We start from the raw sequence: 26,204 nt of genomic DNA, 5'->3' as shown, positions 1-26,204 counted from the left end.
ACTGCATCCCAGCCGGGACAGCCCAGTTTCTCATACCTTTTCATTGATGTAATTTGACTTAGTTTGGTCCCTTTCCTAGTGCCTACATTCTGTGAAGCCCTAACATAAATTACTGGCTTGTGTGTCCCACGGCATCAGCTCCGCTCCTCTCCGATATGTTGTCTCTGCGGTTGCCTCATTTTCATGTGAGAGATTTATTTTTCCTCAGTGGGTCTAATGTTTCTCCTAGTGCTTGCGTGCACACTCTCACACCCTTTGGTGTGTGTGCTTGTAAACGTACCTAGTGCACAGAAGTAACCCATGAGAAGATCAGCCGTATTCTTGGTGAATTCCTCTGTAAGCTTCCTGGGAAATATTTCAGCTGACAGGTATGGTTCTAAAATTGATGTGCTCACTTCATAGTGTGGTTGATTTTAAATCTGTTTTTGCTTATTCTGCTTAGGGATTCTGACGTAGAAGTCCCCCGTCTGCTTTGTGTCCTCTGTGAAAGCTTGTTGACTCTTACTAACCAACTGGTATTCTAAAAACCAATGTGGGCAGCGAAGATGCTGTCCTAGGTAACAGACATGATGGCTATGTGTCAGACATGGTCCTGCAGTCCTCGCAGCCCCTGTGACAGGTGGAATCACCCCCACTTCACAGATGAGCCCCTTAAAGCTCAGAAAAATGAAACAACTTGCAAAGCCATGCAGTGAAATGAAGCTCAGGATGCTTCCTCAAAAGATTTTTCTGTGTTATTATTTGGTTTGATCCTGACAACATTCATGAAGATTGGCAGGGGGAATCTTTCTGTTTTCCCGTTTCAGAGTTGAGTAGATGCGCAACTTCCTTGGCTAATACAGTAGGCCTGTTTCGGTCCAGGGACATCTGTGTGCCTTGTTTTTTTAATCTGTTATGTTAGTTGTTTGTTCAGTGATCCTTTTGACCATAAAACTCAAGTTCTTAAGTTCTGGGAAGTGTCCTTGAATTATTTCTTTTTGAATTATTTCTTTAGTGCTCAGTTTCCTGAACGGGCCCTCTAATCTTACCTCTTTCCTGCTTTCCATCTCACTAGCTCTTGTTTTACCTCCTGATTTATGCCCTTGTGTTTTTTATTTCTGCTTTCCTATTTTTAATGTTTAAGAACTTTTTCTCTCTAGCTAATATCTTGTTGTTCCATGTGTGTAATATTTATGTTTTCTCTTACCTGTGTTAACATACTAAAGATTGTTTAAATTATTGTTGTTTTCTTGGAGAGTGTTTTGTTTTATTTGGGGGAGGATTATTTTTGTTTTATTTTGCTTTGTTTTGTTTTCAAGACAGGGTTTCTCTGTGTAGCCCTGGCTGTCCTGGAACTCAGCTCTGTAGCCCAGGCTGACCTCAAACTCACAGAGATCCGCCTGCCTTTGCCTCCCGAGTGCTGGGATCGAAGGTGTGCGCCGCCGCCGCCGCCGCCGCCGCCGCCGCCGCCGCCGCTGCCACCACCACCCAGCAGCTTGCAACTTTCTGATGCTATTTTATCTCTCCAGTCTGACTCTGTTGTATCTATTTAATACTATCTCCATATTTGTGTACATCAGCCCCTCTTGGCATCTCTGCTGCTGGTATTGCTAAGTGGCTTCTGTCAGATCAACTTCCTGCAGATTCAACAGTAGAAATTATCAGTGAAAGTATGATAAAGACAAACACCTAAATGCACCAGAGACTAACCGGAAGTGGGCAGTTACTAGAGAGTAAAACTTTAAAAGGTTAGTGTCTTGTCTGACAGCTTTTAGCCTGAGTGTAAGTCCCTGTCTGTGGCCTGTGGGCAACGGAAATTCTCCTGGACATTTGGGTGTCCAGTTGAAAACCCAGAGAGCAGAACTCTGGAGAACACAGCCCGGGAAAGCGAAGGAAGGCATAGATAAAGGGGAGAACTGGAGAAGGAAACCCCATTCTCAAGAAAGATCAATGAAGAACACCCCGAAGCTGACTCAGAGGTTGGAGTTAGTGGACCTGAGTTTTAAAATAGCTACTACAACCTTGCTAAGGGTGCAAGAGAACACACTCTTTGGCTTGTGGGTTTGGTTTGGTTTTGTCTTGGGAGTTTTGGTTTTGATCCAATCGCTTGCCCAGGCTGTCATCAAGCTTGCAGCAATCCTCCTGCCTCATCCTCCCAATGCTGGATCTCAGGTGTAAACTCAACAAAGCCTCTGTTTTAGTGAAGGTGAATAGAGTTGGTCCTCCGTGCATGGGTTCCACAGAGATAGATGCCATTAACTGATTCAGAGGTGCTGGTCAGAGGCATCTGCGTTGAATGCGGCCTGTTCTCCTTCTCATCGTTCCCCCAACAGTTCCCAAGGTGCTTACATTGCACTGGGTATTGTAAGTAGCAAGCGATGACTTAAATGTAAAGTATATGGAGATGCACACAGGTTCCGTGCAGAGAATATGCTACTTCGTAGAAGGAATTTGAGTACCCACAGCTTTCTTAGGGCAGGAAGTCCTGGAACCAGTCCCCACAGATATGGGGACAACTGCCTAGGAAATGTCAGCAGAAACAGGAAACTATAAAAGAAAAAAAAAATGTGGAAGGGAGGAGCACTAAAGGGGTCAATTTCCTTCCTTTTTTTTTTTTTTTTTTTTGTTGTTGTTGTTGTTGTTGTTTTGGTTTGGTTTGGTTTTTGGTTTTGTTTTTTGAGACAGGGTTTCTCTGTGTAGCCCTGACTATCCTGGAACTTGCTCTGTAGACCAGGCTGGACTTGAACTTGGAGATCCGCCTGCCTCTGCCTCTCAAGTGCTGGGATTAAAGGTGTGCACCACCACTGCCCATGACAATTTCTAACATAGAAGTCAAGCCTCTGGGTAGGTTTAATAGGAAAATAGAGATTGCAAAATAAATCTAAACAAAAAGTAAAAGACTGAAAATTAGGTAATTCGAGCTCCAGGGCCTATGGAACAAGTATGAAAAGGTCTGACCTCTGTGTGACTACACAAACCCAAATACGTTCCCAGGTGCCTCTGGGATGATGTGTGTGTAATTACAAGAGAGACTGAATGAAGCAGAAGAACGAGTTACAGATGAGTGGTCTGAGCTGGCTGTGATAACAGAGAAACCTCAGCTACTCAGGGTCTGTAGCAGGAAGACTGTAAGTTCAAAATCAGCCTTTGAAAAGAAGTTCAAGACCAAGCTAGGTAGCTTAGTAAGACTGTCTCAAAGTAGCTCAACAGGAGAGTTCTGTGTTCAATTCTCAATGCTACTTAGGAGGGAAAAATGTGTGTGTATGTGTGTGTGTGTGAGAGAGAGAGAGAGAGAGAGACAGAGACAGAGACAGAGAGACAGAGACAGAGAGACAGAGACAGAGAAAGAGTGTTCTCAAAGATTTCAATGTATAGACTAAAGAAACTCAGCAAATCCCAGGCAGGATAAACACAGTACACGACACACACACCCCTAAATGTATCAGCATGTTAGAGGCACACAACTAGAATCAAAGAAGCAGCTAGAGGGGCCAGCGAGGGAAAATAACTCTGTCTTGTCTTTTGAGGTAATGAGAACATGCAGTACTAAAAGCTTCTCTAAAAAGCCACAGAAAGGAACACGACATCACTAACGTTCATTAGGGTTCCAGGGGGCTGCAGGAGTCGCCATCTTCCGGCAGCCATCTTAGCCCAGGAGTCCCCCACAAGTTTTGAAGTGAAGAGAAAGGTTATTTTAAAGTTAGAAGAAATCACAGTGAATTTAGTTTTTGTCTCTATGCTTTGACCAAATTACCAAATTCAGCCTTATGTCGTTGTGTCCAGTGGCAGAAAGAGATCCAAGCACACTAGTGAGGGAGTGCCCCAAGTCACCAACAAGCTCTCGAGAGTGTTCTCTCTCCTGCTGCACAGAACTAAATCCACAGATGTCAGGGAGCTCTCTCACTGCTAGCCCTGTGTGGGTGCTAAGACTAGAAATCCCCACGAAGCAGACTTTGCACTTCCTCCTAATCAATGAGACGTTTACTGCCTTCTAAAAGAGTCTGCATGGGAACCTGAGCGAAAGTGTTCTTCATACTGAAGCATGTTCGGTCCCTCTGTGACGGTCTAGTCCCTCATGGTTTGCATGCTGCCAAGACAATGTTAGACATTCACGGCTTGAAGTAGGTAGGCCAGGTTTGAATATTGTCTTGGCTACTTATTAGGCATCGTATACCTTTTCAGATTTCAACACTGTCACCTCTAAGACAAACATAAGAAACCTTGATGGCTTCATACTGTAAGTTAGATACTGTAAGTCAAGAGCTTGGCATGTGGAAGAAGATTGTTAAATCATGTGGGTTGTTCCCACTGTTCAATCAGGAAAACCGTCTCTGTGTGTAAGGTTTGGACTGTGATCTAAAAAACCGTCAAAGATTACAGATCGCCCAGTGTCTTCGTCAGTTTGAGCTGTCTTGAGGAAAATGCCACAGCCTGGGTAGTTTAACCCCAGCCTCTGTCATGATGTGGAGGCTGGGTGTTGGTGAGGGCCCTTCCAGTTTGCAGGGGGCCCTCCTACTGTGTCTTAGCTGCAGAGACAGCGGAAGCAAACGTGTTCTCTCCTCGTCTTCCCCGCTGAGGGCCCCACACTCAGGACCTTCCTCCTCTAAGCCCCAGTGCCAGACAGCATTGTAGGGTGGGGTCCCAAATGAGAGGACTTCAGGGAGATCCCACAGATCCAGCCCACAGCAGCCAGGACTGGAAGGAACCAGGAGGCTGTTTCAGGCTGAAGGAAGAGCGTGGCATGACCATAACTGTAAAGAGTCAAAGATTCATCCCAGGACCGGCAGTGTTTGTCACTCAGGAAAGGCCAGGCACTCGGGCTGGGAAATTGCTGGCACCAGGCAGCTATTTTCACAGACAAAACACAGAGCGGCCGGGGACTCCAGGACCCCTTCCTTCTCTGTTGACTTTACTTCACCATGGCTTCATGAAAGCCTACTCCAATACCCAGTAAAACTGTAATGGAAGTTATTGATAAGCCCAGAAATATGTTAAATCTATCATTGCTCTACTTAATTTAAAACATAAGTAAAGAATATGTCCAAGGGAAGGAGATAACCATCTTCTTATTTGGAAAGTTGTCCAAGAGGAGTGAAATTAAACCTGGCTGAGGCTCGCTCTGGGTTAATATTTAGAAATCAGAAAGGGAAAATGTTCAGCTCACCAGAGAAGTAATAGTTTTAACAGGTAGAACTGCCAGGCAGTGGCCTGGGATGCCTGGGATGAATTAAGTCTCTGAGTTCCTCGCTGGGTGCATGCTAAATCTAGAGGAGTGTGGACAGAGCCATAGGAAATAAGTCTGTTGTGTGGAGAACCCTAAGACCAAAGAGCCAGCGAGGGCAAGGTGTTCCTTGCGAGGGAGCTGAGCTTCACCTGTCTCCTTACGTGACTGCCGTGTGACCCCGGCACCAGACTCTGCTCGTGAGAGACGGTGCCACAGGCTTATTCCAGGCAGGCCCCTCGGAGCCCCTTGTGGACTTGAGAGCCTCTCCTGTCTTGCTGAGGACACTGGAACTGTCCCCATCTGAGTGAAGCCTCGGCAGCTGCCCTCAGGGGGATTGGAATGGAGCCTAAGACACCTGCAGGCAGGGCAGGCCAGGGCCTCACACACTCCCAACTCTTCCGCCCGCCGGGGACAGCCAAAGACCTGTCCCCTTTTTCTCTGGAGAATTGTTTCCTAGAAGTCCGCAGTAGCAAGAAAGTGATGAAGACAGAGGGGGTGTGGGAATTTGGGGCCATGCCTCTACCCCACTTCTTTTCCTTCCTAGTATAAAATCCACTACCCTTCTTTGAGGCTGTTTTACTTGTCTGCCCGGCATACCCACACTGCCGTCTGACACGCCAGCTCCTCCTTTGGGACCCCCGGGATTTTGAGGTCCGCTGTTCCCCCAGCAGGCTGCATGGCTCTGTTCCCGATCCCCCTCCTCCACACCAGCCCCTGAGCTTCCCGGCTTCTCTCTTCCTTCCGGGCATCATTGAGGCAGGCAAGCCGTCATCTGGAGCGCGGCTTCCTTCTCTCCTTCCAACTCCACATCGTAGTGCTTAGCCCGGCTGGCTGTTGGCCCTTCCCAAACCTCCCCGTCCCCTGAGAGTTAGTTAGGGGTCACTTCTCTGTGCGTGAGGACTGTCCTCCATTGTGATGTTTTTAATATTCCTTGTTTCTGACTTGTAAGTAATGTTTCCTTTATGTTAGGATTACTTTCAAAGCAGAAGCTGCCTTTCCCAGCGTATCTTTGCAACAGAGCCTGTGGCCTATGACAAAAAGGTGTCCAATATCTGCCGGCTGGATGACTCTCATCTCTGAACCTCCACAAGAGACGGGGTAGACCAGGAAGCCCAGACGGTGTCACTAGCAAAGCTGGGTGAGGGGGTAGTCCCAGTTCTGATACTCATTAAATGGCTAGGTTCCTGGTAAACCCAGGTCCGGAGGAGTTAAGTCTGTTTCAAGGCATGCAGTGTGGGCTCTCTCCTAACGGCCCTGCCCCCGCCATCCCTCTTGTTTTCCTGACCATTTTCCAATGCCCTCCCTTCAGTCGACCCATCAGCAAGTCTTGGCTTTTTAAACATTCTTTATCCGATTAAGACCCCCAAATAGGAGCATAGAGTCTCAAGTAAAAGAAGTTAGAAAGAAAACTTGGTAGTGAGTAAGGCAGGAAAATAGAGTATCAATGGTTAGTTTTGGGGCTGCAGTCATGTTCGCAGGGCTGGCTATTGAGGAAGGGAAGAGAGTTACCGTGTGTGAGGCGCTTTCCACTCACAGACTATGTTACGGGTTTTGCCTGTGGTATCTCAGGCCCTGCCGTGACTGTAGGGAGCAGGCACTGCTGTGTGTGTTCTGTGGGAGAGGAAGCGGAGGCTGGGCGGGGAGAAGCATTTTGCAGGATGGCACAGGCAGTAACCAGCCGGGCAGAGCAAACCTAGAACTCCAGCTCCAGTGCTCTGTGGATTTTTAAAACGCCTGTGCCGTTTCATGGGAAGTGGATTTTTTTTTTTTTTTTTTTTTTTTTTTTAGAAAAGGGTCTCACTGTGTAGCTCAGGCCTGTCTCAAACTGACAGTCCTGCCTCAGCCTCTTGAGTGCCGGGATTAGAGCCACATGTCACCAACTGAATTGGATTTTAATTATATTATTGTTGAGTCAGAAATTTGGGGAGTTAGCTAGGAAATTAATGTCAACGTGGTAATTTGAAGGTAGAAGATCACATTATTTAATAACTTGGCATAGTCCTTGGAACCACTAATAGATTCAATTAGCAGCCTTGTATCATAGTTTTTCCAAAAATTAATAATACCAGAGAGTGATATTTAAAAAGAAAATTAAGCTCTCACCTGCCATCCCATTTCAGTGCAATTTTAACACATCCAAAGCAAATCTGTGCTGATTTCTTCACAGCCCCTGACAGGCTAACTGGAGTTGTCTATGCCTGCTTAGGTGATAAGCACATAACATAAGCTTTGTTTATCAAAAAAAAAAATTGCAGTCCTGATTTTTTTGTATGGAATTAAGCAAAAATAGTTCCTTGCCCAGTAGCCTAGACACATAGCTCACATGTGCCATGGCACTTCCTGCCTCCCATCCTCGGATTCCAAGGCCACTGACTCTCCTGTGATTGGCTCACAGTTCAGCTTTGCTGTCGGTCAGGTCCTGGCTCAGGCCTGTGCCTCACAAAAACTTTCCCCTAAGGATCTCATCACAACGGGGAGGAGGGAAAGCGTGTTTCACTCCTGTACTTGACAACTCAGTTCCCCCCAGATGCATCGGCCACCCTGCACGGGGCACAGGACAGCTAGCAATAAGTGCATTTGTAGTTTTACCTCGCCCACCCCCTCCCGTAGTGGTGTGCTGGGCTGCTTTACAGGTTTTGATGAGTTTTTACTTGATTTGTTTGGATTTTTAGATTTATATTTATGTGTCTGTAAAGAAATTATTACTTTGCCTATATTCTAGTTTTTATTCCTCTTAACTTTTTCTCTTACCTAATAAATCTTACTTAGTATGGACTGGTTATAGTGAGTATCTCTGTCTTATTTACATTGATTTTTTTTTCTTGGTTTTTTTGAAGTTGTCTTGTGTAACTCAGGCTGACCTCAAATTCACTCTGTAGCCAAAGATGACATTGAATTCTGGTCCTCCTGCTTCTACCTCCCAGTGTTGTGATATTTGAACTGTGACTATTATGCTCAAAATTTTTCAAAGAGTTCGTGTTGTGCCTCCCAGTGTGGGAACCGTATTCTGTGCTGTGCTGTGCTGTCCTGTTCGTGTGATTTGAGTCACCCAATCTGTGTCCTCTGAACTTTGGAACATCTAATTTAGTTCTTACCCTAATGAACTATCAAGAGATTTTAGAAAACTGCAACCAATGAAGAATAAAATCTACTCCCCAAATCAGGTGAGGTGGGATATTCTCTAGTGCTTCTCCAGCCTCCCTGCTGCCCCCCTCCCCGCCCCCCCCCTGCCCCCCTCCCCCGGGCACTTCAACTAGCCACTAGAGTTTGGCTACAACCCAGTGTGCTTCCCGGGAGCTGTCCTCATGGTTCCTGGTGCATGGCAGAGGAGAAAGATGTGTGTTGGAAGTGCTGGATAGAGTCGCACACATGTTCTCACCTGGCCATCCTGTATCTGAACATCTGTCAGCAGCTGCTCAGGCCTGGCCTCATGACAGGTAAAGGATAGATGGGATCTCACCTGCCTGTATTATCTCACAGTATGTGGGTCAGAAGTCTGGTTCAGCTGGCTTGTCTGCTCAGGGTCTCTTAGGGCCAAAATCAAGGTGTTAGGTCTTACAGGAATGCTCTTGGGAATTATCCGCTTGTGACTTGTTTAAATTGTTGGCAGAGTTCATCTCCCTTCAGCTATGGGTCTAAGGTTACCATTTTCTTGCTGGCTGCCAGCTGGGGGCCACCTTTTCTCTCATGACTCCTCATCTTGTGGCCAGAAATGTCCCATCCGGCCCTTCTCTCACCTACAATTTCTCTGACTTTGTCTTTTGCTGCCCCCCCCCCCAAGGGAAAAATGCTTCTGAAGGTTTGTGATTCGATTAGACCAATGATAGCTCCATTCTTTGTAAACAGTAACGCTGGAGAATAGAGGAGATGGGGCCATTTTAAAATGATGCCTTCTATCGTCCACCTCAAACTCAAATAAAGAAGGGAGTTCTGCTTCCTTTATAGAGTTACTTAATCATCACCCCTTTAGTAGGTAGTCTCTTTCCAGGGAGTAGTGATGACGGTGATTTGTGAGCCCCCTTCAGACCTTGCATGCAGGGTGCTCCCCTGGGTGTGTGCCCTACTGGTCCTGAGTGCTGCCCTCTGGTGGTGGGGGAGCCTTAAGGAGACTGGAGCCTTGTAGGACATCACTGAGAACAAGTTCTTGAAAGAGATTATGGGACACTGATGTCTTCCTCTCCCTGGCTGATGAGATGACACGTTTATGCCATACTTCCGCCATGACGACATTACCTCACCAGAGGCCACTTGGTCACAGACCAGAACCTCCAAAACCAGGGCCCAAAACAGCTCTTTTCTCTTTACATGTTGCTTGCCTCAGGAATTTCACTGGAGTGAAAGGAAGTTGGCTGATACAAATATATGTCCAATGAGTTGTGTTTTGCTTAATGAGTTGTTAGATCAAACAGTGACTCATATTATTCCAAAACAAATCAGGAGAGCATTGACCATGCTCTTTGCTGGTTTGGGGTGTTTTTGAAGCTCTGTTTATTTATGGTCAACCAGAGACTAAACAGTGGGCGCGGGTGAAGTCGGTGACCTTCCAAAAAACAACTCGGAAGACATAAAGTAGCCATATTGTAACAAAATTAACCTTTTTAGAGCAAAAAAATGCATTAATGAAAGAAAAGTGCACTCCAGTGAACCCTGTTCCCTTTAAAGCACTTGATTGCCAGAGTCTCCAAAAAAAGCTGGAGGAAGTTTGAAAATGTAAAGAACAATAAGGATGCTATGGGAATTAATTTAATAATATAAAATGTTGGAAGACTAAATATGTGCAGTTTAACTTAAAAACAGCTGAGTAGAAATGTAACTGTTGGAAATCAAGAGAAGGAATGTATTTCTGAGAGAACTGGTGGTCTCCTTGTAAGTGCTATTAAATAAGGAGCAAGTGAAGACAATCTTTACTCACCAGAGTGTAAATATTAAAACTATGTGCTGTGGTCCAACTCTCAGTTGAATTCAAATGCCAGCTTCCCGTATTCGCTCCTGGGGAAATGGCAGGTAATGCCCTTAACTTTATAAACTTTCTTGCTCATGGATCTGAATTCACACCACCTATCTTGTGTGGTTGTCCTGCAGACTGAGGGAACCCTACAGGTTGGCAATGAATCGGGATGTCTGGAAGATCATCACTTTTAGGTGGTTGAGAATCCAATGGCAGCGTTCACAAACTTGAGGTGCAAATTCAAACTCTACAGTTTAAACCTGTCTCTAAATCTCAAATCATTTCCAAATTACCCTACTACATATGTGTGTGTTCATAGGCATATATGCACACATATATTTTTGCCTTCATCACCATCAGCACACGCAGACTGTTCAATAATTATTGAATTGAGTAATTGCTCTTAATGATCGGATATGGTATTTGTGCTAATATATTGTATAGAAAGTGCTGAATGGGCCTCTGTTGCTATATGTCCAAATTTACAGTAACAGCTTTTTAAAATTAATTTGTATATGTGCATGCATGAGATGCCAGAGATCGACATCTGGTATCTTCTTTAGTCTCCTCTTTAATTTTTGAAACAGTCTCTCACGGGCCTGAAGCTCACCAATTCAGTTAGGTTGGCCGACCAACAAGCCCCAGGAATCTGCCTGCCTCTGCTTCCCCAGTTCTGGGAATACACATGCATCCCACCACTTTTACATGGGTGCTGAGATCAAACTCAAGTCCTTCAGCTTGTGTGGCAAGCCCTTTACCAGATCAGCCATCTCCAGCTCTGAGTCCATTTTCTATTGCAGTGAAACTATGAAACTTAGAGTCATCTGTTCCCTGGTCTGGGGGGCAGGGTCTTGCTGTACTTGGGCTGTTGTCAAACTCACAATACTTGCCTAAGCTTCCTAAGCTGTGTAGACAGAAATTTCTCAGTCCTGCCTTGCCCTGCAGTCCCGCAGCTGCCTATAAAATAATCATTCAAAAGCTTGTGTGTGTGTGTGTGTGTGTGTGTGTGTGTGTGTGTGTGTGTGTGTGTGTGTGTATTTGTTGTTGTTGTTGGTTTTTGGTTTTCTTGAGACAGGGTTTCTCTGTGTAGTTTTGATTCCTGTCTTGGATCTTGCTCTGTAGACCAGGCTGGCCTCAAACTCACTCACAGAGATCCGCCTGGCTCTACCTCCCAAGTGCTGGAATTAAAGGCATGGGTCACCACTGCCCAGCCAGAAGCTTATATTAATAACAAACTGTATGGCCTGTGGCTCAAGCTTCTTGCTAGCTAGATCTTTCATCTTAAATTAACCCATTTCTATAAATCTGTATGTTACCATGTGGCTGTGGTGTTACTGATCTGCTGGCATCTTGTTGCTTCTTGGGTGGCAGCTGGTGTCTCTCCCGACTCTGCCCTTCCTCTATATCTCTGCTTAGATCTCCCACCTGGCTATAAGCTTTCTTGTCATAGGCCAAAACAGCTTTATTTATTATCCAGTGGGAGCCCACATATTCACAGCATACAGAAAGACATCCCACAGCAGGGCTGGGTCACAGACTAGGCCACCACTCCCTCCTGAATTGTCTGAATGCTTCTGAAGGAATCCCTGACCTTATGATAGTGTTTTCACTTTTATTTTTCCATACATCCTCTCTTCCTCCCTGGGGGTCCCCATTAGGTTCAGGATAGTGTTATTGAGATCAACAAGATCTGTTGTAGCTAGATTAGATCCAAGTGGTGTTAAACAGAGGATTACTAACTGAATGGGTTGTAGGTATTCATCAGCTGCAGCTCATGGAAATGCAGGTGGGTCAGAAGAGACAAGATGGCAAACAAGGCCAGGAGGCACAGTGCTCGCTCTAGTCAGCAGGGGCTCGGTTGCACAGGCACTTGGGGACTGAGCCTAGGACCTTGTGCGTGCTAGGGAAGTAGCCCTGCACCGAGCTTCTCCCGCCCCAGAATCGCTACAAATCTTCCCACTGACGATATCAAATACTGACAGTGAGCACTCATGCTCTGATGCAGAGGATGTGAAATCATTGACTTCTTTGAAAAACTTCGGTATCTATAAAATAAAATGAACCATATGTCTGCCATTGGAGCAGCAATTCCACTCCCAGATACTGTTACAAAGAAAACAAAACTACAAATCCAACCAAAAACTGTATCCAAGTATTTAAAGCACCTTGCTTAATATGCAAAACAGAGAGACAACTAAATAGCGGTCACTTGGTGTAGAGAAGCAGTTGTGGGTAGAGCCATACAGTGGTTTACCACTCAGCAACTAAAAGCATAAACTCCTCCCATGTGCTACAACCTGTGTGGACCTTGGTCATTAATGAGAGGGGGCAAACGCTAAAGGCTGCATGTATAATAATAAGTAATATTATTCTGTATGACTGTTCTGCAACATTCTGGAAAATGATCTTTGTTATACTCTAATACAATTTTGATCTAATATCCAGTTCCAAATGCTGTCAGATTGCATTAACAAGAGGTAGTAATGCTGAATTGGATCTGATTGGGTCAGAGATTAATGTAGAGCAGGTCATGAGTGAAATCGGGGTGTGCCGGCGGTCTGTCAGCACTGGGGACAGGAGTAAAGGGGGGCCTGATGGACAGCATGGGCATCTACACCAGTGGATTCCACACAGTTCTGTTTACTCTTTAGCACATGGCCTTCCTTTGAAGGTGATTAATTAAAACTGCTTACAGCTGCTTTCACAAGTGTGTTTTGCTTGTCCACTTCAATGTTAATTGCTGATCCTCATGAGTTGACTCACAGGGGCTGTCAGTGATGGAGACTCAGGCTGATTGCGGGGTCAAAGCAGGTAACAGTGCTCTGCTCTGAAACTCTGTCCTCTGAGCATGACATGGCCGTGGCCATCTTAAGATCAGAGCCGCTCTGACTACTGACGGGAGACAAGAGAGGGTCCCCTAACATCCCTTGGGGAAGGGAAGAGGACTTATGAAGTTACTCAGGTCTAGGTCACTAGTGGCACTTGAGGTCCATCCCTCTCTGAGGACAGATAAGCCATTAATGGTCACTAGGGAGGAGGTCCTTTTCTTGGATGATGGAACCACTTGTGGGTTGTCATGCGTCTGTAGGTAATCCCTCACCCATGCTCTTATTCATAACCCCCATTGAAGTCACTGTCTTACCAAGCTAGATGGGTAGAGTGGCTACGTTGTACTATTCTGATACCGAGGATGTTTGTAATGTGAGGGATTTTGTAAGGAGAAGCTTGACTTAGGTACAACCTGTGCTTTATAAAGGTAGTGAAGCAACACAGTGCCAAGAGGAGAGCCTGTAGCTAGAACCCAGGGGCTTGGACTCAGCCTGCGCTGGGGTCTGCCGGGACCTCTCCTCCTCAGAGTGAGTGAAGCAGGTAGGAAGGGGTTTTCAGTGCCGTTTGGCTTTTGTATTAATCCATGTTCTGAGGGCGGTTGACAGTGTGTGTGCCTTGGAGAGCGTCTGAAGCTTTGGAGAGCTGTTACTGTGGATGCTGAGGCTTCAGAACTCAGGGTGGCAGGCCTGGCCGTGTCCAGTGTTTACATTACAGCCCATCTATCCTGGAAAAGACTGGCATGTGTTTATAGATGGGCTTGGGAAAGTATTTAGGTTGTTCTTGCAACCAGAGGCTCATAATCAAGTTTTTATGCTTTTCCTTGGAGATGTATGTTGTCAAGACTCACTCTAAGAAACAGTGTGATTGCTCATGCTAAAAACTCTCCAAGCTGCCTTTCTACGTCTTTGAATGAGTTGTAGTTTCTTCTAGAAAGGCAGGTTTGGACATGGTAGTGCCCTTTTTTAAAGCTCATAATCTAGCTCTTTTCAAGACAGTGGGATCCTAGTTTTTCATCTTGAGTTGAAATATTAGGCATCAATCCTGCAGAGATTTTTAACTACATAAGCCAGAACTCTAAAGTTAAGTCTTTGATGCATATGTACATTTTTAATTTCTTGCTTTTCAGTTCCTGCAGACCAGTTCTCTTTGTAGTCAAATTCATTGTAATCCCATCACGAAAGTGTTGATCTTTTAGTAACCTTTATTGAAGCCACATATTAATCCACATTCCCTCACAGTAACAGACGGTTTGTATCAAACATCTCATGCAGCTCAAGCTCAAACTCCATATGGAAGTAATAAGCCACGCAATAAGTGGCCTTGTGTGGATAAGTGTATTTTGGGGTGTGTGTGTGCGCACAAGTTGTCTAAAGTGAATTTCTCTTCTGCCAAAACCTAAATGACAAAATGATTCCTAAACCCCCAGAGTCTTTCTTGACCTAGAAAAACTGTGTTTAAAAATTAAAACTCAAGTTGAGTACTTGGATATGAAGCCCATCTTCTCCGCTCAGGAGGACAGCTGTCAGAAGTGCACTTTTGCCGTGTGTTCCGACTCCACCCCTGGAGTTGCAGAGGGTAGGTAGTACCTGTCGATGTGGTGTACTCGCCGTGATGTGTAACCAGTTCACGCCAAGCCCTTAGAGCTCCAACATCGAGGTCAACCTGTCTCATTTGGTAAAACTCACAGCCCAGGACAGGCCTCGGGATGAGATGGTGTACTGTATCTTTATACTCAAAAGGAGGTGCGAGAAGAAAATGTGTCCTGGAATTTGGCATGGCTGTAGTTGGGGTTGCGGTTTGAACGTACTCTTTGCTCTGGTTGTCTGTCTGCTCCAGTGACTATACAGCCAGCTCCTCCAGGCTGTTTGGGCATAGGGAGTTTCGTTTGCTCCTAGACAATGCTGTGCTTAATTCATTCAGGGAAACCACAGCATCACTTGTCTACTTCCCATGTAATTTATTATCTGCATGCACTTTCTTTTTTGTTGTTTTGTTTTTTGGGTTTTTGTTGTTGTTGTTGTTTTGAGACCAGGTCTCTCTGTGTACCTTTGTCACCTTTCTTGGAACTCACTCTGTAGCCCAGGCTGGCCTCGAACTCACAGAGATCTGCCTGCCTCTGCCTCCAGAGTGCTGCACTTTTTTTATCCTCATTGCCTACCATTGAATTGCAGAAAAATTTAATTGCTTTCATGGCGTCCTAGACCAATCAGAGGAAATTGAACTTCAGGCTAACTGAAACCAAAATTTCCTTTACGAACTGCCCCGCCTCTGAATGGTGGTACAGGAAGAGGCTGTTACAAAAAGTTGTTTATTTCAGAGCCTAATTTGAGGCAGTTAGACCCAAAGCAATATTTTATTTGTCTGGGTCCCTTGTCCTTCCCCTCCCTGGTAGGAAAAGAGGTGGAAGAAGTAGCTAGGTGCAGAGAGTGTGGTGGTTAGTGATGGCAGACTTTAATGGAGCTGAGGCAAGGTCCCATAGAGAAAAGAAGAATGCAGCTTTTTGCTGGCTTGAACTCATGGTCTCTCTGCCTTGAATTTCTGATCCTCCTGCCTCTACCTCTCCAGTGCTCATCCTCTAAAAGGCAGGCCTCAGGAGCCTCCATCCTCTATAGATAAGACTTTGTATTGGTCAGGGTTCTCTAGATTCTATTTCTCTAGATAGATAGATAGATAGATAGATAATATATTTATGGAATTTATTAGAGTGGCTTACAGGCTGTGGTCCAGCTAGTTCAGCAATGGCTCCCTCCCAACAGAAAGTCTAAGACTCCAATAGTTGTTTGGTCCAAGAGGCTGGATATCTCAGCTGATGTTCAGTATATGTCAGAATCCAGAAGAAGGCTCTAATACCAGAGAAGAAATGAATTTACCAGCAAGAGTGAAGTATAGCCCAGATTTAAGGTGGATCTTCCTGCCCCAAATGATCCAGTCAAGAAAAACCCCTCACAAGTGTACCCAGCAGCTCAGGCTTTAGTTAATACCAGATGTAGTCAAGTTGACAACCAAGAACTGCCATTACACACATCAGTTTCCACAGCAGGCCAGAAGGCAAATGCCTTTGGTCCTCTTGGTTCCATAACTTGCTGGAGGGCTTACATGGTAAGAAGGGTTCTGTCCAAATGTGTGGTTCCAGAGACAGCTCGCCCACCGGACACCAGAAGGTGTGCCGGCTGAGTGACAGGGTGAAGGAGATGTCGGAACTCAGTGAACCCAGTTCTTTCCCCGTGCCTTTCTTTTCCAGTTTGCCCTTTTTCTCTTTTCTTCCCCTTTCTGTTTTTGACAATCCCTTACCAGGGTAACTTGTTAAAGAATGTGAATTTTTAAAGGCTTGAAAATATTTGACTGACTCAACCCAGGAAGAAATTCACACATAGCCACACAGCCAAGTGGGATCTGTCACTCAGGTTTCTGACCACCCACATCATATGTCAGCCTTTCCATTTTCCTGTATTATTATTTTGAAGCTATTAATGTGTGTGTTTTTATCACTGCCTCTCCAGTCAGAGTCAAAATTAGCATTTAAAGACTTGAGCATTATACTTCAGATGTTGCCCTTTGATGAGAAGTAACTCATTCCTTTCTTTGCCAATTCCCTTCTAATTAGTTAAGTAACCAGCCATTATTAAGCAAGTTTTAAGCCCAGCCTAGTGGTAGATGCTGTGGGGATCAAACAGAAGGAATGTGCCTGCATATTGATGATTGTAAGGCTGTTTGCTTGAATACTTGCCTGGGCCCCACTTTATGCATAGGAAAAATGAAACTCCAATAAGTGAACTGATTCACTGTATTTCAGAAAATACATCTGTAGATGTAACCAACGGTCTTATTAAATAAGAAACACAGAACCAATGCAAAGAAGAAAACCAAGAGGTCAGAGCTAAGAGCTAAGACCTTACCCTTCCTCCTGCAGTGGTCCTACCTCTCCAAAAGAGACCTACTTCCTGTGTTAAAGTCTTTATATAGACTTTCTGTTCTGCCTTCTCATTGGTTGTAAACCCAACCACATGACCGCCTTGTCACTGCCTGTCTGTGCAGACCTCCAGGTCTTCTATGGTTGGTATTGTGATTAAAGGCATGTGTCTCCAATGCTGGCTGTATCCCTGAACACACAGAGACTTACCTAGCTCTGCCTACCAAGTGCTGGAATCACAAACGTATGCCACCACCGCCCGGCTTTCCTATGGCTTGCTAATAGCTCTGACCCCCGGGCAACTTTATTTATTAACATACAAATAACATTTTAATACAAATAGAATATCACCATATACATCTCTTCAGGGAGAACTGGGTTTAATGAATGGATGTGGTATGTATAATCAGATGAAGAAGAGTTAAGGTTTCATCACAGTGGAAGAGAGTATGTATTGATAAGTACATTTAAAAATTCAGCAAGCAGAAAAAAAATGGCATCTTACTGATTTCAAACAAGCAACAAGAAAGGAAGAGTGAGTCCATTCTTTGGCTCAGCACTGAGCAGTATTTATGGAGAAATGATAAGTTCAACATTGAATATTGATTTAAGAAAAAGTGAGATCTGAAATCATATGTAGTGTCACATGCCTATAATCAGACACATGGGAGTGGAAGCAGGAAATTTGAGGGTTCAAGGCCAGCCTTGGCTATATAGCAAGTTTCAGGCCAACCTGGGATACATGAGACCTTGTTTCAAAAAAAAAAAAAAAAAATGAAATGCTACTGAATCTATTGAAGACAGTGAGAGGAAAGCGTGTGTGAGTGACTAGAGCGAATCCCCGAGGTTAGTGAGAGTGGACGAGATTGTGCAGAAGAAGCTGCGCGTGGTGACTGGATTCTCCTCTCCCACAGCAGGAACACGGCAGATGCTGTGGGCGGGGGGGGGGGGGGGGGGGGGGGGGGGGGGGGGAGATGTTAATAGTGTTTAGGAAGGTGAAGATGCAGAAGAAACAGCTGGAAGCAGCTGCTCCTGGAGGGCAGGCATTGTTATCCTTTTATTATAAACCTGTGCTCCTTTAGACTTCTTAGGTAGTACCTGTATTTTATTACTAAATTATTTATTATAATTAATTTATTACTAAATTACTGAATTCATATAGAAATACATATGATAGGAACCTTTTTTTTTTCTTGAGACAGGGTCTCATGTACCCCAGGCTGACCTTTAACTCAGTATATAGCCCAAGATGACCCTCAGCTTCTGGTCCTCCTGCATCCACCCCCTAAGTGCTGGGATTGCAGGCTTCTGCCTCCATGCCCAGTTTATGTGGTGCCAGGAATCGAACCCAAGGCTCTGTGTGTGCAAAGAGAGCGCTCAACCGTCTGAGCCACAGGCCGGCCCCACAGTATAAACATTTCTCCTTTAGTTCCCTTTGCTGAAACCGGAAGGCTGGTGTTGTAGGAGCACAGAGGTGTAACCAGGAGGCTCCAGTCTGAGCAGCCGAGAGGCCATGTGCCGTCAGGAGCCTCCATCTCTTCGTTTCCCGGGGCTGGAAAGACAGTCCAGTTTTTCTCCCTGAACTACAAATCCTGAGATTCCATGCTCGCTCGCACAGTAGTGCAATGTAACGAACAGTTAAGGCCTCAGTGGAGGCTTATTTTCTCTTTTTTTGATTGAAATCAGACTTAAGAGAGAAATGTTCACTGTGGTCTCTGAAAACAACTCAACACCCACCTTCCATGGTGAAGCCTGAGCAGACAGTTGACGGTGTGCTGGCCCAGAGACACAGTTTCCTGCTATTCCACATGGGTTTTTTTTTTAATATTTAATATTTTTCAGTATGAATCACAGGTGAAATTTCCATGCCATGTGTAAACAATTTCAACTTTTTATTGAAACAATGAATTCAGGAATGTCATATTGGGATATCAGCCATTTTGCTTTTATCAATGTATGGAAAAATGCTTTTATATTAATATAAGGAATGATGTCATTTAATATGGAGTAGATCTTATAATTCAAGGCTAGCAAATCTCAGGAGGTGATTCAGGTCACCAAGCTAGGTTTGAAAGGGAAAGAATATTTTCCTGTGGCCTCTCAAGCACTGTTACCAATTTTCTCCTCAGTCGGCAAAGTGGATGGAATAGAATGGCTGTGGAAAACAGGCCCAGACTAGTTTTGTCTGCCCAGATGAACCTGTGGCCCTGAGGAGTTTACCATTGGCCTAAATAATAGCCAAGACACCTTCCTGTTCTAACACAGTATGCTTCTGCCCCCTTACACATGATGTATGTGTTCATTCAAAACATTCTAGAAGCTCGCTTGGGTTTGGGGATTCCCCTTTATAGTCTCAGTTCCAGAGAGTAAACTCTTCATTAAGTGTCACTCTGAAAAATCGACCGAGTGCGGATGCTTGTGTATTAAATTAATCTTGTTGGTAACCAAGTTTTACTTAACTTGTACATTTGCTTTGTTTTTCTTTCATTTGTTTTTGTGCTGCTAGGGATAACCTCAAGAGGGTTCCCTCACAGTCACACGTAAAACATGGTGGATGTTGTAGAGAAATCTAGAGCATAACCCCTGTCAAAACTGACATAAATACATGTGATTTAAATTTTTTTGAGGGGCTGGAGAGATGGTTCAGTGCTTAAGAGTATGACGTGCTCTAGCAGAGGCCAGATCCCCAGCACCCACGTCTGGTGACTCACCAGCCTGTAACTCCAGCTCCAGAGGACCCAAACGCCTCTCCCAGCTTTCTCAGACACACACTATGCAAACATACACAGAGACACACCACATATACACAAAGATAAAAGTAAAGGGGATGGAAAGATGGTTCTGTGCTTCAGGGCACTCTCTGTTCTTGCGGAAGACCCAGGGTCAGTTTCTAGCACTTTCTACATGGTGGCTCACAACTGCTGTGGGACGGTCCTTCTGTGTGCTGTGAATGTGTGTGGCTCTCATTGGTTGATAATCAACTCTTTGGCCTATGGCAAGGCAGGATAAGATTCGGTGGAACAATCAAACTGAGGACTTGGAGGAAGAGGGGTGGAGTCGGGGGAGACACGAGCCAGCCACCCAAGACGCAGGATGACAGAGGACCAGTAAAGCCACAGCCACATGGCAATACGTAGAGTAGTAGAAATGGGTTAATTTAAATGTAAGCGGGGGTTGGGGATTTAGCCCAGTGGTAGAGCGCTTGCCTAGCAAGCACAAGGCCCTGGGTTCGATTCTCAGCTCCATAAATAAATGAATGAATGAATGAATGAATGAATGAATAGATAGATAAAAATAAATAAATAAATAAATAAATAAATAAATAAATAAATAAATAAATAAATAAATATAAGCACTACTTAGTAATAAGCCTGAACCGTCAGCCAAGTGTTCTGTAATAAATCCAAACTTTTGTGTGTTTATTTGGGACCTGGTGGTTGGGACAAAGGTTCTACCTCTGCTTACACACTGTTTACTCCTGTAGCTCCAGTTCCAAAAGATCCTAAACTCTGGTCTGGCCTCTGTGGGCCCTAGACCCGCATGTAGTGCACATACATACATACATACATACATACATACATACATACATACATACAGGCAGTACAGTCATAAAATAAAATAAGTGATCCTTTTTCTAACTTAAATAAAATACTCCTGTGAGGTATATCTGTGGTGTTAGGAAAACTTACAAAGGTCTAGGAATGGAAAAGACTAGATCAAAACCGTGGTTGGCCACATGGTTTTCAAGTTGAAGGTGTGAGGAAGGTAATGGTATGTGAAGAGCCGTTAACTGCTGTCCCTCTGATGCAGTTGATTTAAGTCGTACACTTAAATCTTTGCTCTTTCAGAGGTCTTCCTGAACATTGTGTAGAATCTGCCAAAACATCTTAAAATTCTCTTCTCCTGTTGCAGCTGAGATACCAGCATGGCCTGGGGACTCCAGACTTGAGGCAAACCCTTCCTAACCTGAAAAACTTCATGGAGCATGGACTCATGGTCAGGTGGTGAGTATCTTTATGTCTGACACCCATGTCTGGGATGTGGGTGAGACGCCTGGAAAGCTTGCTGGGCATCCACATGGCTCTGCACCTGCCCGCTGGACTTTCTTCTGCAGTGAGGCATCTGAAGAAAAGAATAGGCCTCCATCTCAACTTGTAACCTAAGCCCCGGCCTAGCTAAGGCAGCGAGCACAGCACCCTCTGGGGAGAGGCAAGTAATAAGGGGGGTCAGCTGGGAAGAGTGGACCCTTCAAATGAGCATCAGGACCAGCAGCTAGAATTAGAGTCTGAGCCAAAGGATGCTACCAAAATGTGCCTTTTGTCACCATGTCCCACGAGGGCTGATTGTCACTTGAAGCCTCAACATTAAAGAGACTCACATGGCCTGAGTAAATGGAAACTGGGCTCATGACGTTTAGGGATCCTGAAGTTTGTGACCTGGAGCAGCGGGCGATAACTTACCAAATCCTGAGAAGGTGATGACTCACAGTGGTGAGCTCCTGGAAGAAGCTCTGGCTTCCGAGCCCAGATGTTCTTGTAGAATGTATGGGTTTAAAGTCTGGCCTCCCCGAACCTTGATTTCCCCCTTGTCAATCCCTGCCTGCTCATCTCACCAGTGTGCTGAGGATGAGCTAAGACGTGAGACAGAAAGTACAGTACTGGCTTCGTTCTCTCCTGAGCCATGAAGACAGGCCTTGATGATGATGAGAAGATAGCATCTCTGGCAGATGTCTGGCCTTTGTCCTTGTCCCATGTGACCATCAGAATGACAGGTTTCAGGCGCCTTTTTTTTTTTTTTTTTTTTTAAAAAGAAGTCGTCCTAGGCAAGTGCTCTGCTGTTGAAAGCATTCTACTCAGAATATCAAAATAGCCATCAAACCTTATATTGACCTCAGTGCCCAAATACAGGGAAAGAATCAAGGTTCAATGCAAAACAATAACAGTACCTGTGATGGCAAATGTTCATGTGTCCCTGTCTCTGTTACTGAGCCAGCCTCTCTGAGAGGCTGGCTGTCATGTAATGCTCCATCCCTGCCTTCAGCGCATACAATTCAGGTGATCCTAACACAAGTGTTAGCCACCTAAGATATCAGGGAAAGAGGCAGCCACAGCCCTACCTGATTCTTCGCCAGGAGAGTCAGCTCCATCCTAAGCGCAGACTGAAGCTGCGTCATCACTGCAGGAGCTTCCCCCCGCTGCTGGATAGGACCACCTCTCCTGGGTGCCCAGCCGTCGGTGTCCACACTGCCTGTTCTGCCTCGCTGTTCTACTTCTCTCCAGAGGCTCATACCCCCTCCTTAATTATTATAAGATGTAATTGCTGTACGTCTGCTTGTGGTTCGAGGATGCACAATAAATGGCATCCCTCTTCTCCCTTGACATTTGGAGCCATTTGAGAGCAAGGATACAAGAGACAGACGAATGCAATCAAAATGTCAGTTTTATTACTGATAAAGCCTCTTGGAAAAAGTGGTTTTAGATCTGTAATAAAAAGGGTTTGCAAAGACATCACTCAAAATTAAACTTACCCTGAGCATTAGATGTGAAGAGCCACAGCTCTCCTACAGAGGAGGCCCTTAGCACACTGCAGAGAGCCGTCAGCTGATCCCGCAGGACCCAGGGAATGCTGAGCCAAGGTTACAAAGAGTCTGCCCCTAAATCACCCACAGAAAAGTTCTCTAGTGAGAGAGTGTCAGTGAGAGGACAGAGAGCCCCATACAGCTCCTGAGCAAACAGGAAGAGGAGATGTGCTCAGTCTTTCTGAACCAGTGGGAAGTTCCGCTGGGTCTGCAGAAGGTTCCGTGTGGATCTGTAAAGTGCCAGACCTGACTCGGAATATTGACTTAGAATTTTGTTTGAGTCGTTTGGTTGCTTGATGATATTGAGCCTTTTTTTTTTTTTTTTTTTTTTTTTTTTGGTTTTTCGAGACAGGGTTTCTCTGTGTAGCTTTGCGCCTTTCCTGGAACTCACTTGGTAGCCCAGGCTGGCCTCGAACTCACAGAGATCCGCCTGGCTCTGCCTCCCGAGTGCTGGGATTAAAGGCGTGCGCCACCACCGCCCGGCTGAGCCTTTTAATTGTAAAGATGGCATCTCATGCTGCTGCTGGGTGTGAAGGCATGTGCCTGAATCCCAGCTGTGGAGAGATGGAGGCAGGTCAGGGTTTCAAGGTCACCCTCAGTGAGTTTGAAGCCAGCTAGAGTAAAATGAAAACCCTATCTTTTAGAAAGACAATGTTTTGTTACTTTCTTCCTATACATCCATCTGTCCTTCCTTCCTTCTTCTTTCCTCCCTCCCCCCCTTTTTTTAAAGATTTATTTATTATGTACACAGCATTCTGTCTACATGTATGCCTGAGGGCCAGAAGAGGGCGCCAGATCTCATTACAGATGGTTGTGAGCCACCATGTGGGTGCTGGGAATTGAACTCAGGACCTCTGGAAGAACAGCCAGTTCTCTTAACCATTGAGCCATCTCTCCAGCCCCCTTCTCTTTTTGTTTTAAACAGAGTTTTGACTATTCCAGGAATCTCTGGCTGGCCTATAACCAGCTCTCTCGAATGCGTGATCACCAAGTGTGGTGGCACATGCCGTAATCTCAGCATTGGGAGTAAGAGTAGAGAATCCGAAGTTCAAGGTCTTCCTCAGCCAAATGAGGAAGCCAGTCCTGTCTACCTACATGAGACCTTGTCTCAAAACAAAGAGGAGGAGGAGAGGAAAGGAAAGGATAAAAAAACAAACACAAATAAACTCCTTGTCTGATTTTGGTTGTCACGGCCAGAGATGATGAGGTTGTCACAGCCTCACCACAGAATAAAATGGCGAACTTTCTTTCCCCCTCCAGTTCTTTGGAGAGCAGTTCATGTGGGGTAGGGGTCATTGCATCTTACGGTCTACGGAAATAAGCAAACGCCGCATAGGTTTTGGTCGGGGAGGGAGTTGGGTTGACAGCTCCAGGGCTGTCTGTGTTCTTTCGTGTTTATGTTCGCTTCCTCGTTAACCTCACTCTGATCGATTCCAAGTTCTGTCGTGTGCCGAGGTTCTTGTATCTAGCTAGGGGCCTGCTAAGCTCTGTGCCAAACCCAAAGGCCAGTGTCCTGTGTTGCCTGTTCAGCATGTGCGCAGCCTCCGACATTGCTGGCGACTTCTGCCTTCCTGGCGGGAGCACAGTTCTTTCTCTCCTGCTTCCCGCTAGTCACATAGTCCAGCTCCTCTGCCTGATCATTAAGTACCAGAGCTCCCCAGGGCTCCATCTTAGGGTCTCACACTCTCTCCCCTCTTCTCTTAAATTCACATCCATTCTCACTGTTTAAAAAAAAAAAAATTCACTGGCCAGGTGTGGTGGTGCATCCCTTAAATCTCAACATTCAGAAGGTAGAGGTGGGGAGATCAGGATTCAGGGTCTTCCCAAGCTTCAGGTCAGCCAGGACTATGGGAGACCTGCCTTTAAAAAAAAAAGAGAGAGAGAGGGATACATGAGACCATGTGTGAAAAACAAAAAACTATCTACTCTGTGCAGTGATGCTCAAAATTGTGTCGGGGGTCAGCCTGTCCTGCAAACTGGACCGCTGCAGCCCCGCAGCCCCGCAGCCCCGCAGCCCCGCAGCCCACCAGCCCTGCAGCCCACCCAACACTGCCTCTTGGAGCAAGACAGGCAACGGCTTAAAGCTGCCCTTATTCTCTGTTGTTGTTTTGAGGGTTTGTGTCTTATGTTTATTTGGGGGTCTGTTTTCTGTTTGGGGGTGGTGTCTCATTTTATAACCCAGACTCGCCTGGAACTCACTGTGCAGCTCAAGCTGGCCTTGGGCTCCTGGTGTCCCTGTTGCTTCTGCTGCCAAGCGCTGGGGTTACAGGCTGAGCCGCAATGCCGCCTTAAAGCTGCTATCTATTGTTGCAGGCCTCCTCTCAGGAAGTGGCGCCCTGGCTGCCCGGGTCCCCAGCCTTCACTACATCAGTGCTCCTCTTTACTCCTGCTGGATCTAATGAATTCCTCTACAAACCTTCATCCTTAACCACTGGACCCGCCCCTCTCTCCCCGCCCCTCCCTCTCCTCACTCCCTTTACTCATTCATCCTAGTCTTGATCACCAGCTTTCCTGACCCACACAGCAGGACCAGTGCGATTTATCTCCCTGATTCTACTTGTCCCGTTGGTTCTCAGAGAGAGAGATGGGTCTTGCTGTTTGGCCCTGGTTGTCCCATTTGTTTCAGTTCTGTCTAGAATGCACTATCCCTGCTCCTCAAAAGGAAACATTTTTAAAACTACGAAAGTTTTACTGTGGCGAACAGACCACTTGGCTACAGTGCACATTCATTTTAAGACTGGGAAGAAACTAGACTATGAGAGAGATTGTGCTTTTTTTGTTTGTTTTCAAGATGGTTTCTCTGTGTAGCCCTGGCTGTCCTGGATCTCACTCTGCAGAGCAGGCTGTCTTTGAACTCACAGAGATCCACCTGCCTCTGCCTCCCCGGTGCTAGGATTAAAGATATGCACCACCACCACTCGACTCGAGAGCTCATGCTTTTTAAGGAAAAGAATGCAAAATTAGAAATAAAAAGCTGGAAGGAATCTTTTTCGGAAGACACAGATCACCATCCCAGCACAGAGGCAGGCAATGGATCCCCCTGATTTGAGAGCTGTCCTGGTCTTCAGAGAAACCCTGTCTCAAAGAACAGAGAGGAGAAAGGGAGGGCAGCAAATTATTGCAACTGTGGACATTGGGCCTTCTGGGAGACTTGAGACCATCTCCCCAAAACACTGATGTCAGTGCCCCCTCTTGCTGCGTGGCTGCCCTTCCCCACTTCTAACACTGTCTCTTGAGTGACTCAGTTCTAAGGCACAGGGAAATTAAATGACCGTGAGTGCCATTGACCCGTGAACCTGAGGCAATAAAAAGAGAGTCTAAGTCTCCTGGCACTGGCATAGCAAACCTTTTAAGCCCTAAACTTAACGTTTACGTAGTGCCCGTCTGTGCCAGCCATGCCAACCATGCCGGTGCATTAACACAAATTCGTGGTAATGACCACTTTCTGGTTCTCTAATGAAAAGTGGGCCACTATTTTCAAGGCACAGTACTGGGAAAGTGAATGCTTCCTAGTGATTCCAAGTCAAGACCACCACAGGAGGCCAGACTCTGCAACCCTAAACAAAGCCAGAACAAGCGGGTTCAGCCTCAGGAAATCCAAGAATTTCCCAGAGCCTCTGTAGACTGGGGGCTCCCCCACCCCACCCCCAGCTCATGCTCCTTAGGGCAAAGGCCAAACAAACTCAGCTCCTCCTTGGGGAGTCTCTTAATGTCTCATCTCCTGGGGAGACTTACC

General features: G+C 45.7%; 1 protein-coding gene across 3 annotated transcripts in view; it reads left to right on the top strand.

The window, feature by feature from the left end:
- Positions 1-26,204, top strand: part of Uvrag (UV radiation resistance associated) — a 277,558-nt gene that overhangs the window by 235,142 nt on the left and 16,212 nt on the right. For all 3 annotated transcript variants that reach the window (XM_076547989.1, XM_076547997.1, XM_076547992.1), the window contains one exon: positions 20,803-20,894. In XM_076547989.1, coding sequence (XP_076404104.1) covers positions 20,803-20,894 — 92 coding nt within the window. The remainder of the gene's footprint in view (positions 1-20,802; positions 20,895-26,204) is intronic.

Source organism: Peromyscus maniculatus, chromosome 1 (genome assembly GCF_049852395.1).
Source record: "Peromyscus maniculatus bairdii isolate BWxNUB_F1_BW_parent chromosome 1, HU_Pman_BW_mat_3.1, whole genome shotgun sequence".
Classification (NCBI taxonomy): Eukaryota; Metazoa; Chordata; class Mammalia; order Rodentia; family Cricetidae; genus Peromyscus; species Peromyscus maniculatus.
This window is presented reverse-complemented; position numbering and strand designations above follow the sequence as displayed.